This window comes from Onychostoma macrolepis, chromosome 04 (assembly GCF_012432095.1).
Source record: "Onychostoma macrolepis isolate SWU-2019 chromosome 04, ASM1243209v1, whole genome shotgun sequence".
In the NCBI taxonomy this organism is placed as follows: Eukaryota; Metazoa; Chordata; class Actinopteri; order Cypriniformes; family Cyprinidae; genus Onychostoma; species Onychostoma macrolepis.
The window spans coordinates 16,616,841-16,629,391 of NC_081158.1; the positions used below are offsets into that span (position 1 = coordinate 16,616,841).

General features: G+C 37.8%; 1 protein-coding gene across 3 annotated transcripts in view; it reads right to left on the minus strand.

The window, feature by feature from the left end:
- The window catches only part of tbc1d22a (TBC1 domain family, member 22a), a 157,344-nt gene that overhangs the window by 18,896 nt on the left and 125,897 nt on the right, over nt 1–12,551 (minus strand). For all 3 annotated transcript variants that reach the window (XM_058772414.1, XM_058772412.1, XM_058772413.1), the window contains one exon: nt 120–215. In XM_058772414.1, the coding sequence (XP_058628397.1) occupies nt 120–215 (96 nt within the window). The remainder of the gene's footprint in view (nt 1–119; nt 216–12,551) is intronic.

Consider the following 12,551-nt stretch of genomic DNA (forward strand, 5'->3'; position numbering starts at 1 on the left):
ACTAATGCAGGCGCACTGACCCCTCGACCCTGCAAGTTAATGAGGGAGGAGGGGTCTCACGCAAGGACAACACACACTGCGGCTCAGGGACCGCACAACACGACAAAAAACCATCTTACCTGGAAATCTTTCTCCTCTAGTATCTCTTTCCTCCATCGCACCAGGAAGGCAGCGCACACGTACAAATGGAAATGAGAGAATCCTTCAGGCTCTGCCTGTGAACATAAAGATGAGAGTAACAATGAAGTCACGATTAAAGGAGTCATATCGATTTGCATTACGACCTCACTAATATATGACCACCCACATTTGCCTACCAGCTTGGTTAAAAAAAAAAAAAAAATACATACATAAATTCATTAAAAAATTCAAAATTCAAATAAATCAATAACACAAGTTTTATTTTTTTTTATTTCAAATTTTTGTGTTTTACTTTGTAATTTTTGGTATGTCAAGTTAAGTTACATCAGATATAATCAATTAGCATATTCACTGTTTAATTGTTACATGCTTTTTCAGTGTCTTTTTTAGAGGTGTAACGGTACGTGTATCGTGTATCAAACGGTTCACGGGCAAGTTCCAAATGGAAGTGATCTGCTGACGGACAACGTGCTGCGTTGTCACAGGAACATCCCAGATGAAGATAATGAGGAAATTAGATCGCTCCCTTTGCCAAGTGCATTCCAAACAACTAAATAATGGCTCGCATGTGCCATGCTCACTCCAAAGTCCCCACTCCAAGGGGATAGGGATGATCACTTCCATTTGGAACTCGTGTACCGTTACACCCCTAGTCTTTTTCCTTTTTGTTGAACTGAACAGCAATTGAAAACATGGCCAGTTCACAATTTATACACATATAAATTGTATACATTTACATAAATCGGTAACACTTTATTATAGGGACCATTTCACACTATTAACTAGCTGCTTATTGGCATGCATATTACTAGCATATTGGCTGTTTATTAGTACTTATAAAGCACATATTCTGCATGACCATATTCTACATCCCTAATCCCACCCAATACCTAAACCTAACAACTACTTTAACTATTAATAAGATGCAAATTAGGAGTTTATTGAGGTGAAAGTCATAGCTAATGGTAGAGCCCGACCGATATGGGTTTTTTGGGGCCGATGCTGATGCCGATATTAGGGAATCAAAAAAGGACGATATATCGGCCGACATCCTTTGTGCGTTTTATAGTACAGTACCAGTCAAAATTTTGGACACACTTCCCATTCGCGCGTCCAAACTTTTGACTGGTACTGTATATAGAATACAGTATACATAAACAGAATATATATACACATAAACACATTTTTAGCAATGATAACTCAAATGTGGTGATCAAACACTTATAATGATGTGACAAAAATATGTAATGGAGGCAATTTATTTAACAATTCATCAATAAACTTTATTATCCAAAATGAGCCTGACATCAGTGCACTTAAAAGTACACTTCACACTACTTATTATAAATAACTTTAAAACACAAACAAAAATTAAGAAAATAAACAAGGTAACTGTGTAGGGCAACAAACTACTGCCAATCCAACAGAGGCAGGTTTATGCAGGAAGCTTAGCTTTAATGAATAATATTTTTCACAAATTCTGTGTTGTGTATTTTCTGGTAATCAAATTAACATGCAGAACATGAGGATTTTTAATTAAATAGTCTTTTTGCAGTTTAATATTCACAGACACTAGTCTATATCGCGATTTGATTTAAGTATAATGACCTGTTTTTTATTTATTCATCAAAAATATGACAGATTCCGTTAAATCCCGCGTTATACAGATAAAAAAAATATTCCGTGATTCCGTCCATGTTTTCTGCATCAAACAAATCATAGGGCCCTACTAACGAGTATGATAAGCTCATTGTGAAAGTAAAAGACAGGGACATTATTTATTTACTTTATAGCATTGCGTCTCACCAACTAGGTGACAACATAGCGTTAAATCACCATTCAACAGACTAAAGCCACCACCGCACTGCCATCTATTGGACTGGAGAAAGATACTAACTTTTCAATCTGCTACTGCTATGTAATTTTAAGCAGCGGACTCTGTGAAGTTTGAGCTCATCTGCGCGTCTCTACACTACACTGACCTGGGTCGCCATTAGCAAACAATGGAGCGAGCTCTGCTGGACAAACTAAGTAAATACGCCATTTAGAAGCATCTCATCTGAGTAATGGCTCATCGTTTACTCAGGATAAAGGTCTATGTGTTCTGTGAAAAAAAGAAAGAAAAAAAGTTCATATCGGCGGCATATTCGCCGATACCAATATATCTGCGACAGGCTCATATTGGCCGATAAAATCAGCAAAACGATATATCGTTGGGCTCTAGTTAATGGTTTGTTATTAGCGAGAATTGGACCTTAAAACAGAGTGTGGCCCATAAATATTTAAATATTCTATAAATAAACTAATTTGTTATATTTTAAAAAGCGTTGATTAACTGTGTTAGCTTTGATAGGACAGAGGTAATTTACATATATTAGTCTTAAAGCCACAGTAGCAAAAGCATAGAATGGTCTTGCAAAACTAAATTAATTAACATTTTTTGGTGCAAGAAACTAATATTAACTAATATTGACTAATATTAAAAGCAGACGTCAGATGAAACAGATCAAGTGCTACATAACTGTGCAATAAGATCTCTTTAGGAAAACAGAAGGAAACCAGTGTATTTGAGTTTATATGAGGATTTTTATAATTATGAGATCGAGAAAAATTCCTCTATTTAGTTTGACCTTTCACGTTTCTCATTTTTATTTTCACCACTTATCCCATCTCCTCATTTAGTCTTCTTGACACATTTTCTGATGGTGCCGAAATAAAACAATGAAATTAAAGGGCAGGCTGAAACAAGACAAGCCTTTACGTGAAGGCCTAGCGGGTATAATAATAGTAACTCTTTAACAAGGCCTTGTGTCTGCTAAATGTGACACAAAGTGGTGTACGTAATCCTTCTCGAACACCCTGTACTGTGATAACCCTGTTGAACCAATCCATTCTTCATCTGAATAAGAACATATTGTCATAGAAAAGAGCTACAGTCAAAGCAGGAGCATTAATTAAGTCAGCAAAAGTGATGCAACACAATCACAGCCAATATGAACATATTGGACCAATGAGATTTCACTGTGATGCCCCATAAGCCAAAACCAAGTTTTGTATTACAGAGTAGGTAGGACACGGTCAACTACTTGGGACAAAAGTAATTTGTGTCCTATGTCAGACCTATCGGTCACTTGATCTATCAGCAAGACAGAGTCTTCCTTTACATGCGAGGTTCATGCCGCTAGCCAAACGTCTGGATACGTGAGATGCCACCTGAGGAGCCCACGTGGCGTGACCACTCCAGCTGGAGGTGCAATGAACACCACACGCAGAGGAGGGAAGATTATCTGCAATGCCAGACACGGATAGGAGGGTCCTAATGAAAATCAATGGACGTGTTTCTACCAGCAATAAACAGGAAGGACAGGTCTCCTCTTCAAGGGTAAATGCGGGCAATGGAAATCTTCCCCACTGTACCGCGTGTTAGAGCACTCACACACAAACAGCACGGTATACGGCAAAGGTGGCAGGAAGTGGTTTCGAGACTGCGCATGTTACATCCAGTCCAATTACCCCGCAGTCATTCTCAGTCACCTCCTCGTCAAAGTGACCACACAAGCGTGAAATGCACTTAATTAGACACTCAATAGACAAGGCCGGGCTGCAAGGGCATCTGCATATGTTCAGTTGTGCGGGAATGAACTCTAAAATGCAGAGCTCTGGCTTTCTTCCACATATTTATAACCGGAAGTGTTGTCGGAATCGCTGTTAATGACATGCACCACTAATTTTATTTTGTTAAAAGAATTGAATCCCTGGAAACTGTTGTTTACATAAATAAAGAGGCAGGTGGACTAGTGATAAGATGCCATTTTTGCATTTTCTTTTAAGCATTTTAATGCATTTTTTAATTCACCCCAAAAATGTAATTCCGTCATTATTTACTAATTCTCATGTTCTTTAAACCTATATGGCTTTCTTTTTATTTTTTTACCATGAATCACGGAAATTTATGTTTAACAGAAAGTCCAAGCTGCTCTTTTCTAATTGAAACTGAAAATAAGCTAAAACAAAAATGATAAACATTCGTTTTTTTTTTTTTTACTAATATTTATATTTTATTTAGTTTTAGCTTATTTTCAGTTAGTTTCAATTAGTTTTAGTTAACAATAACAACACTGCTCAAATATAATTAGCCCTTTTTTCAAATTCAAATTTGGATACATTCGGTTACAAAACATCACAACCGTTTAGTGTCACTGGGGTCACATCTGGAACTGTGTGTTTTGATGTGCCAAATATGAATTATGCGCATGTACAAATGAGATTTGAGAGCTGCAGTAGAGTGAAAGATTATAAACAAATTTTCTGTCTGTTCCTCACACAACGCTATATTACAGTCCTTTTTGGAGTTTGACAGTCCCTGGTAACCATCCATGTTCATTGTGTGGAAAAGAGCAGCTTGGATACATTTCTCCTTTGTGTTAGTATATGACAGCGATTATATAATATTTTTGGGTGAACTATTCCTCTATGATGCAAAATGCAATTACTATATATGTCTAAATTTAATCATTATCATATAAACAAAAGCTGCTATGGGTTTTGAGAAGGCGTATATGTTTTTTCAAAGCCTGTGGTCTAGTTTTATGTGGGAGTGAAGGCTGGGTTCACCTTTAGATGGGCTGTAGTTTCTCTTCATTGATCATTTTAATTATTTTGTCTGTCTCTCCCTCGGGGGGCGAACGGTTGATGATGGGTCTTAATTAATGGGGCCAGTGGGGGAATAGACACAGTGGTCCATTCTGGAACGTTCTGACGCAAGACCTGGTGACACACTTCAGGTGGGATAAGTATGAAACGAGGACAAACTCAATGCACATAGTCCACGATTACCTGTTCTAAGAATTTTTACACTTTTGTTCACTATGTTAGGTTACAGCTGAGAAGTTATAATGAAATAAATGCATGTACACACACAAATCAAATAACTTTCATGCTTCACACATGCAATGTGAGTGGTGCTTGCCTGTGCAAAAGTCCTTCCAATAATATGAAAACTTTATTTAAATTTAGTATAATCATGTCATAATCTTTGTCATATAAGTATTAGACCACAGTTGAGATAAGTCAGTTCTACTCTGACTAAAATCCAATTTCAGTTGATAAAATTTCAATTAGTTGATGAGACATACCAAAATTAAATACAAATTAAATTAAATAAACATTTCATATATTAATAAATGTATAAACTTAATAAAAAAGTAAAAATTGTTAATGGGAAAACCATTTGAAATAACATTAAAATGATTACACTACTGTAATATAATGTTGTGAATTCGTATTGTTTTAGTTATTTGTTCTCCATATTGTATTCACAATATGTTTTGCGTATTCAAAATACATATTTTTGTAGTTTACATATGCTTTCACATGTCTTGATATTTTGCGGTGCTATTTTTAAACAAAAAAATTTTAAATATCAGGATGCACATATTTCAGCTTTCAATATAGTTGAAAAATATGGTAACACTTTAGTTTAGGTACCAATTCTCATTATTAACAAGTTGCTTATTAGCATGCTTATTATTAACATACTGGCTGTTTATTAGCACTTATAGAGCACATATTTTGCAAGACCATATTCTACATCCCTAATCCTACCCAAAACCTAAACTTAACAACTACCTTACTAACTATTAATAAGCAGCAAATTAGGAGTTTGAGGGAAAAGTCATATAAATGGTTTGTTAATAGCGATAATTGGACCTTAAAATAAAGCGTAACCAAAAAAAAAAAAAAAAAAAATTACATATATAAAATTATTTACCATGTCTCGGGAAGTCCAATCACGTAGAAAATTTACCAAACACCTTTCATCAACATGTTCCATAACTTTAAGCATCATTAATGTTTGTGGCACATGAGGGATGAGTTACTAGGGTTTGTTCAAATCCTTAGTGAGCACTACTAATTACATTACGGGAGCAAATGCAAATCTTTACAAACCACTCTTGACAAACATGCTCAAAGCAGTAGCCGTTCAAAGCACAACCTCGTAACGTCTTGACGGATTTTCATGTAAATACAAGTGTAAGCTTACAGCCATAACATAAAATCTTCTGGGGCACAGATCTGAGGTATCATCATGATAAACAGCAATGTAGCAGTCAGAGCGCTGTGGCAGAATTTTGATGACAAGCACTGGAGATCATTGGTTAGCGAAAAGCCTGCAGTCAGTTTATACTTCCATCACCAAGATCCTTAGAGAGTCAGTTCTAATATTAAGCGTGCTCCTTGTTCATGCAAACGCACTCTAGATTTACCAACAAGTCTGTTGAGATGGAGTAGATCTGACATCGAACAGCTCGCAACATTCATATCTACCCATCCTTCAGCCCCAAGCAAGAAGAGAGAGAGAGAGAGAGATAGAGAGAGAGAGCGCAGATGAAATGGAGTGGGTCGCTCTGAGTTATGTTCAGGGTGATGATTGCCTATTGGTGTAACCTACCGGCCTTAATCAGAGCGGCAGGGAAGATGACCGTCTGAGGGTATCAAGCTGTGACACGCTCCCTGCTACTGTGCTTTATTACTTTATTAAACCTCTCTCTACCTGTGAGATGTGAGACTCCTGCTGTCAGTGGGGGAAAAAAATAAAAATATCGCCCACTGTCTGGGAGCATGTGTGCAGTCAAATGTCAAAGGGAGACCTCTATAATTTGGGAGGATGCGTATATCTTTCAGCGGAACATCAAAAAGCAACAAACATGACACTTATGACGAGTCATGATCTAAGAGCGCACGTGTTTAAGAATGGATGAGTGAAATATTTCAGAGAGTGACAGAAGTTTAAATGTGAACGATTTTGTAAATGTTCACCTGTTTGCCAGTGTCACGTCAGATCTAAGCCACTGTTAAAATATTACCACCGTTGGACTAGTCCGGGGAGCTGGTTGTAATGTTGTGTTATCCCATGTGTATATTAGGTACATTATTAATGTACGCTATTTAATATATACTACTGTTCAAAGGTATTTGAAAGCAGGATTTTTATTTTTTTTTAATGAAAATTAATACTTTTATTGAGCTATAATGATCGAAAATGACTACATACATTAATGATGTTACAAAAGATTTCTATTTCAAATAAATGTTGTTCTTTTGAACTTTTTAGTAATCAAAGAATGCAAAAATAAATAAATAAGTAAATAAATACATAAAAAAGTATCAGTTTCCACAAAATATTAAGAAGCACAACTGTTTTCAAAAATGACAATACCGGTAATAAAATGTTTCTTGAGCACCAAATTCGACTATTAGAATCATGTGACACTGAAGACTGGAGAAATGGCTGCAGAAAATTTGCAAGAATAAATACCATTGTTTTTACACTGTAATATTTCACAATATAATGGTTTTGCTCTATTTTTAATTAAATAAATGCAGACTTGGTGGATCTCTTATGTGTTTTACATAAAAAAAACGCCGACCCCAAACATTTGAACATAGGTAGTTGTTAGAATATTTAAATGTATATAATATAACATTTGTTTTGGGTAACACTTTAGCATAGGGACCGATTCTCACTATTAACTAGTTGCGTGCATGCCTATTATTAACATATTGGCTGTTTATTAGTACTTATAAAGCACATATTCCGCATGACCATTTTCTACATACATAATCCTACCCAATACCTAAACCTAACTACTACCTTACTAACTATTAATAAGCAAATTAGGAGTTTTTTTGAAGCAAAAGACGTAGTTAATGGTTTGTTAATAGCGAGAATTGGACCTTAAAATAAAGTGCAACCTTGTTCATTCAAGTGCACTCTTCAGAGGGTTAATAAATAATATTGTGTACGATAATATATTTAATACTAATGCAACCCCCCCCCCCAAAAAAAAACAGCTAATTTGTTGCTCCAATTAATTATACATATCTGATATTTGATGTAACCTATGTACTCTATATACAACTCAATATAAGATTGTGAGAGTGATCTCTCATCAAGTTGGTAAGCCTTTGTTTGATCCAGCAGGTCAGTGCAGTTCTGGCCTCTTTGCTCTTCATCAACCAAAAGTGTCCTTCCAATTTAAGTTACACAGCGTTCTGGCCTTTGCTGTCGGGCAAACTTATACACAGTCCACGAGGACCTAAAAAGTTTGGACTATTTTTAACTTGACTTTTGACAACACAAATGCGAAACCTAAGATGACAGGGCTTTCTATAGTCAGGAAGAGCAGGCAATGTACTTAGAGAGGGCAAGAGAAAGAGAGAGTGAACACAGACAAAGAACTACATCTGACCAAAGGTTTTATACTTTTCCATGCACCTACTGTATTTCCCATAGGAACTGAAGCTTTCAAGCTTCAAAAAGGATGCCAAAGTACCATAAAGGTAACATCAAAGTGTCATATGACTTCTGAAGCCATATGTGTTCCATATAAAGCCATATGTGTTGTGTGCCAAGTTGCTATTAATGAATAACCTTCCCAATTTAGCAAGCTGCTGAGACCAGATCAGGATCAGGAACTGGATCATCTGATCTGACTTTAGAGTAATTAACATGAAGAGAACTGGGATGGATGTCAAGGTTTTCAATGAATAATGACTTAATCAAATGGGTTTAAAATGCTTATATATTAAGTAATATTTACAAAGAATATAGCGCAGAAGTCATATGTACCACATTTAGAGTACTTTAATGTTTCACTTAATGTTTCCATTACAGTCCTTTTTTGCTGTAATGGAAAAGAGCAATCAGTGCAACTCTTTAAAGTTCTCCTTTTGTGTTCCAACTTCTAAATTAAAATAGAGGTTTGGGCCAACATAAGGGTTAGTAAATGATGCCAAATGTTTCATTTCTGTGCGAACAAATCCTAAAGGAATAAGGAATTTAGGCATAGCAAGTTTTCTGAAAGCAATATTTTGTCTGAGAGCTACTAAGTCTCGTTCGATTATGGAGTGAATTTGTCCAGAGCCATTCACTGAAGTCAGCTTCAGCTCAAGTGGGGCGCAGCAAGGGTTGACTTTTGCTAACATTTTTATCGTAAATGATTGAGTGCAGGGCACCCGGTGAGCTGTTGCTCTGTAAGTGATTGAGCAGGAACTACGAAGGAGCTAGCAGAGGAGATTTAAAGTAAGGAGTGATGAAATATTGATGTGCAAGGGGCTGTGCCGGTGACCTGGACCTTGCCTTCTGGGTACTGCCTTTTCTGTGTCAGAAAACATAGGGCAATCATTAGGGGAACCCCACGGGACAGGTAAAGGGATTCAGGTCGCAGGTCCAAATCCCCGTTGGGGAGATTCCGTGCAATGTGCCTTAAGGTGAGGTTTTAGATCAGAATTCGACACGCATGAGGAGTAAGAAGAATGGAACTACAGCTTGGTGCACAGGTGTATACAATACATACATGCAAGGCCGAATCTGTGAACAGCACGTGTTGGAAATGAAAAGCTTGGATGTGAATTTCAGATCTGGGAAGATTTCATTGGTATTCAAGCCTTTAGGAATATGCAGAAGAGTGTAGTTGGAATTGGCTAAAGCTAGTGCTTCTTTCCTTGGGGAGATACTGCAGATAAGCCTGTCCTAGCAGAAGCAATCTTCTAGCTCATTACGGAGGCAAAAGGCTTGAGCTGGGGGAGTTTTGTTAAACTGTAGAGGGCTAACAAGCGCCTGTGAACAGCAGGAAAGCATCAACCATTGCGAGCGTTCAAGCTGAATCTGCTAATTCACGGCACGCCAACAAACCGTTGTGAAGTCCCCCTGGCTCTATAGCACAGAGAAGTCAGAGCAAGACCCCCAGTCTCTCGGCTCAATCACCAACCGGGGGGAGTCAGGGGACACTGCGCTCTTTAGCGCAGATGCTATCACGCTTAGCCACACATGATAGCTCGTTTTTTCAAACAGTCCTCCGACAGAAACCATTTCAGCCAGGGCTTGAACATAACTGAGAATGTGGACCAACAAGATGAATCCCAGAGAAAAATCCCAGAGCTCCCCCTAAAGGCAGACCGCATAACAGGTTATGAAATCATGAGGTTTGTCGGCAATATCAAACACTCATCCTGGGGGGCGTCTCGCCAAAGTCAGCGCCCAGATGTGTGACGCGCAGTTAGAGGTGTGAGCACACAACATTAAAAGAGACTCCTTGCTTGCCTTGGGCTTCTAATAAGTCTCCCCACTGAGAAACCCAACAAACGCACCGGAGAACTAAGTATGTGATGTGGTTGTACAGTAAAGAGCATAAGACCTTGCTGTGGGCAATGTAGACATACAGGCACACATTTATTCTTTAGTCCACTGACTTCTATTGACTGTGATGGGTCACAAAACATCCCTGTTCACTTTCAGCTGTGCGCGGTGGCTCAATAATTGAAGGCCATGCTATTGATGCGGTTGGTGGGAAAGAAACTACAAAACCACCTGCTGGGTTACAAGCTGCATCATGACAGAGCAAGGTTTCATACATTAAATCAGCTCATACTGTATATGTACAGCTGGAAATGTGAGGATGCTCACTCAGGTGAGGTGAACACTCAAAACACTCATATTGTTGTGTGTTAGTGTTATGAATGAGTTAAGACCCACACAAAGGAATAATGTAGCCAAAGAAAAGGGTAATTGTAGCAAGGACAGCAGAAAGTACAATAGCTTTTGTAAGCCTGCGCTATACGCATACGCACACACGGCAGATGGCTGTGATACATATCCAGTGCATCAAAGGACCACAGAGGGACTATTACTGTTTTTAGGTTCAAGTAGAATAAGACATACTGAAAGTGTAATTGGACTGATGGGAGGACACCTCAGGCACTGCGCATGATACTGCCATTGCAAATAACGCAACTCTGCTTCAGCGATGAGACCGTGTCAGTACATAAGTAATACTACTTTGGTTTGATATGTTTGGTCAAGTCTACAGAGACTTGCTATCTCAAAACCTAGTAAGATAACAAACAGTCTAATTTCGGCAAGGCTGGCTTTGTACATAAACAGTAAATAATCAAATATGGAAACAAAAAGGCCAGACACGCAAGCTGTACAAATGCTGATCAAAAGTCCTTAAAGTCTGCCCATTTTTATTGTTGATGTTAACACGTGGCTAACGTAACAGGGGGCATATTCTATATGTACTGCATGCATTTGTACTCTAATTTTATTTATTGTCATAATATTTTAGTGTTTTTAGTTGGCCCACATTGCATTTTGCTATATATACTGGATATTTCCACAGAATTGTAACGTCACTAAGAAAATTCTAGATATCCTCTGCCTCTTGCATGATTGCTTATAGTTTTAAAGAACTACATTATCTAACCGCAGGTTTTATACTTTTCCATGCACAGTTTTGTGTGAGGAATCAAAGTTTATGTTGGTATGGTAACACTTTAGAATAGGGAACACTTATTCACTATTAACTACGACTTTCCCCTCAATAAACTCCTAATTTGCTGCTTATTAATAGTTAGTAAGGTAGTCGTTAAGTTTGGGTATTGGGTAGGATTAGGGATGTAGAATAAGGTAATGTAGAATAAGGCATTAATATGTGCTTAATTAGTACTAATAAATGGCTAATATTCTAGTAATATGCATGCTAATAAGCAACTATTTAAGAGATCCTAAAATAAAGTGTTACCTTTGGTATTAATGGATAATCTTCCACAATCTTCAGTAAACTGTATTCATTTGGAACTGGATCAACCGATCTGACTCGAAAAAATTATTAGTTTGAGAATCTTTACTTTCAGTTAGCAAAAAGCGTCTTAGTTTTCTGTTTTTACTGTAAATCTATTCAGCAAATTTCTTCACCGGTTCTTTAGCATGACTGATATATATATATATATATATATATATATATATATATATATATATATACCACTGCCAGACAAAGAACCAGTTAAGCCCCTTTAAAGGTTCTTTACGAGCCAAAGAACCACTGTTTATGTTGAAGAAATACAATACAATATGGCACCTCTTATGGTTCTACAGAGCACCATTTGACAAAGGTGCTGTATAGCACCTTTAAAGATATGGTGCTATATAGCACCAAAAGTGGTTCCCCTATGATTACGAGCCAAGAACCACTTTTAGTGCTATAGTCATAGCCATACATAGTGCTATAGTCAGTCATACAGCGCCTACACTTTCTCCGCCGGCTGAAAAGAGCAAGTCTCCCTCCACCCATCCTCACCACTTTCTACAGGGGCACCATTGAGAGTGTGCTGACCAGCTGCATCACTGTCTGGTACAGGAACTGCACTGCAGCAGACCGCAAGACCCTCCAGCGGACAGTGAACACAGCTGCAAGGATCATCGGTGCCCCTCTCCCCTCCATCCTGGACATTTTCCTCACACGATGCTCCAGTAAAGCCAATAGCATCGTGAAGGACTCAACACATCCCTCCCACAGTCTCTTCCAGCTCCTACCATCAGGAAGACGGTACCGGAGCATCAGAGCCCG